Here is a 3,820-nt window from a genome sequence, read left to right as displayed (position 1 = left end):
GGGGGGGGGGGAGGGGGACCCCGTCACATCCTCTGTCCATATATGGGCATGAAGTTTACACGCAGCGGGGAATCCTCTCACTGGAGCTGATGAATGGGGAGGAGGGCCGAGGGAGCTGCCAAAGTGTATATAAGGAGAGAGAGGGGAAGTCGCTGATGTGAAATCCACAGCAAGCAAATACCTACCGAGGAGCAGAGACGAAAAGGAATACCTTTAATTGCTTTTTACACCTTTTGACACACCACTTTGGATCATTTGTTGAAAGCCATCAAAAGGGGGGTTGAAAGAAAACAGTCATCTGCATAATTGTTTTTTTTACATTTTCCCTTTTACCTTTTTCCCTGGGAGAGGCGGACTTCTAAGTGCATCATTATGTTGAACAATATGGATTTGAACGCGAAAGATTCTTTTTACCCTCAGTTTGAGAACTGCAACAGTTCTTCCCTGGGAATGGACAACAGCGTGCGGAAAGATAACCAGGAGGTGTATGTCGATGCAGAGCGGGGGCTACCTGCCCAATTTGGCCACGGTGAGTTCGCATCTTTGCACAACAGTCGATGAAATGTGCATGCATTAGAATGATAAATGTGTTAAATATGAGCACTGCAGAAAAACGATAACTCTTTTCGTGCAGTCGTGTACATGAAGGCGTATTATCGAGGCATCCCTGTGCCAAAATACGCATGAGTGTTTATGTAACGCTGATTTTCCTCCTCGTTTCAATTGCAATGATTCTCGCATATAAAAACACTCGCGATGACAAAGTTTTCTCTCTTTCTAATTCAACAGAAGGAACCCCTGCAACCCTTAAAACCGAAGCTTCCAACTCGGAATTTGCTTTTAACCCATGCGAGTGCCCAAAAGACACCTACACCCCCTCCTCGCTCGCCTACTCTGGCAGTTTCTATGTTGAGGCATCTCAGGGAGCGCCGTGCAGCACCGAAACACTCCTAAATATGATCACTGAGATCGTGGGTATATCTACACTGCCACTTTCAGAAGTGCAACAGAGCGGCAACAGTCGGGGAACTTATCCATCGCCTGCGCCGATGGACAGCAGCAATGGCAATTTTGGAGACCCCGGCATCAAGAGGCAATCCTACACCTGCTCCGGACCTTCTCCCCCTGTATACTCTCCAGACCAAACGTGCCCGAGGTATGCTGATGATCAGGCCGGCAGCCAGACCCAAGACCCGTCCACTTCCCAGCTGAGCTTCGGCTCCTCCCGAGCTCCGAACCAGAAGAAGGATGAACCAAAGTCAGAGGCCGCTTCTTTCCCTGTCGTAGTCAAGAATGAGTTTGAAAGCAGCTGCTACGAGTGGGGGACATTTAACAAGTCGGAGTGTTTGGAGACGAATTTCCAGACAGAAACCTTCCCGATGTCAAGCGACTTCCCCCCTGACCAGCAAATGGATGTTAAGGAACTTTTAGACACGTTTCCCCCAATTTGCCCCAACCCAGAGATGGAGTTTAAAGTAGAGGGAGGTATCAAACAGGAACCGTGTTTCTCTGACACTTGTTCTCAGAGCTACTCCAGCCCCCTGTACAATAATTACCTCCCACCACCTCCAATGGGCCTCTCCTCTAACCTGAAACCCTTCCCCGAACCCCCACAGCCATCTAATCAGTGCGATTCCTTATACACATCACCAGCTTTACCGAGCACCATAGACTCCATCCTGTACTCTTCCTTGTTGCCAGATTCTTTTGCCCAAAGTTACACCACCCGTGCGACGAAGCCCCCCAGGGCCAGAAAGAGCCCCGCCGCCTCTCACGGCCCAGCCAAAGAGAAACCCTTCGCCTGCCCCATGGAGAGCTGCGACCGGCGCTTCTCTCGCTCGGATGAGCTCAACCGGCACATCCGTATCCACACGGGCCACAAACCTTTCCAGTGCCGCATCTGTTTGCGCAGTTTCAGCCGTAGCGATCACCTTACCACCCACACCAGGACTCACACCGGAGAGAAGCCCTTTTCCTGCGACGTCTGCGGCAAACGGTTCGCCCGCAGCGACGAGAGGAAACGACACGGACGCGTACACCTGAAACAGAAGGAGAAAATGGAAATAAAGCCACAGGTGACCACCGGAGCATGGCCATTCACTCTTCCCGAGGGAATTTGAAGACAAGGCTATGTGTCCACACATACAATATTAGGATCTTTCCGTCTTGGAAGATAAGCCAGCTGACTACAAGTTGATGTCTGAGTTGGTTTGCCTGGCAAGCCAATGCCTGACAGCAGAGGTTTTGCGAATATATTGCAGTTTTTTTTAGGAGCAGAAAGGGAGAAAGAGGTCTGCTTCGGCCTTATTGCCTGCTGCTGATGCTGCTGACTTTATGCAAATATGCATAAGTTGTAAAAGTCGGTAAACAGATCAACAGTGACTTGTTGCTGTTACTGTCAGTAGAGCCAAAACCTCTCTGCTGCGGCATTGCATGACTGCTGTTCAGCACCTCTTCATCTGGACAGCTCCAACCTCCATCGCCTCTGAGCCTGGACGGATTGCACTTACAGATTATTAATATCTCCATTTAAGATTCTTATTTTCTGCTTTTAGCATTCTTAGAGCAATGGTTTGGACTATGTTTCTTAAAATGCATGTTTATGTCAATGTTCTTTTTCCTTTAACTGGAATATCAACCTCTGTCAAGGTACTCCTTCACTGCACAGTGAGGGTTATTGACATGAATGTAGGCTAACATATTTATGGCTTTGACCATAAAGCTGTCCATCTTTGATCAAATTTAGTGTTTGTTTAACTTCTTATCATTTGGCTGTCAGTGTTTTTTTGTCATTGGTCTTTGTGTTGTGTTACAATTGTTTGGATTATTACAATTGTGAAAGATATATCATAAATGGAAAATAAATATATTTGTATTACTGTACTTCTTTGTATTTTTATAGCTAACTGTATATTTTACATTTATCACATTTGAGCATCATTTATCAAGGTGAAATGTATTCTAAATCATTAATAATGTCTTGGTTTTCGAGGGCTATTGTTTAGTAACACAATATTTTAAATGTTACAATTTGATATCAGAAACATTTTCACACTTCATCCCATTGTTGGTATGATAAGAGTTATTTCATTGAACTGCTGATCTAGATTTAACAGGGACCAGTATGTTAACTAGTTGTGGTACGGCTTTTCAACAAAAATGATTTTACAGTATGTACAGAAGTATGTTTAATCAAGCTAGAAAATGACTAGCAAATCATATAAACATTGCTTTTGAGTAATCAGGTAGCACACATTGCTGCGAGTTTCTGTGGACTTTACCTTGGTGATGAAAGGGTTTTGACTCCTGGTACCTTTTGCTGGAGATACTGTATGCTGAAATGTTTACTTTAGCAAAAAACAAAACAATGTTGAGAGTTTGGTGAGATTGTCACCAACAGGGTACTGCAAAAAAGTAATTTAACTCGCCTTAAGTTATATTAACTGTTCAAGTAAAGATTTTGTACATATACAGTTTCTACAATACTTTAAATTAATATTGATGTTGTTATTTTTATGAAAAGTTTATGAACAAAATAAACATTTTCTGGAAGCAGCAAGTTTCTTGTGCATGGTTTAGAATGAACAACCACTACTTTCTCATTCTCACTTTGCCCATCTGTTTCATACAGCATTGGAACCCCCCATCCAAGCCTTCAGATGAGTGTATCTCTTCCCAAAATATACATTATGACAGTCCACCCGTGGCACCACACTGTAGCCCTAACATAAGACATCACAGTTCTGCCCTGTGACTCAAACACATTAAAGTGAATACCCTATTACTCAGCGCTGTGATTCTGAATCCCCTTGACTTCAAA

General features: G+C 44.3%; 1 protein-coding gene across 1 annotated transcript; it reads left to right on the top strand.

Annotated features, from left to right (window-relative positions):
• Positions 1-789: 789 nt before the first annotated feature.
• LOC118327368 (early growth response protein 1-B) lies at positions 790-2,809 on the top strand (the record flags this gene model as incomplete). Its single annotated transcript, XM_035660695.1, is given in 1 exon segment — positions 790-2,809. A coding segment is annotated over 1 exon segment (1,331 nt), but the record flags the coding sequence as incomplete, so codon positions are not given.
• Between the last annotated feature and the right edge of the window lie 1,011 nt (positions 2,810-3,820).

This window comes from Morone saxatilis, unplaced genomic scaffold, assembly GCF_004916995.1.
Source record: "Morone saxatilis isolate NCDOM2014 unplaced genomic scaffold, NCSU_SB_2.0 Contig17, whole genome shotgun sequence".
NCBI lineage: Eukaryota > Metazoa > Chordata > Actinopteri > Moronidae > Morone > Morone saxatilis.
This window is presented reverse-complemented; position numbering and strand designations above follow the sequence as displayed.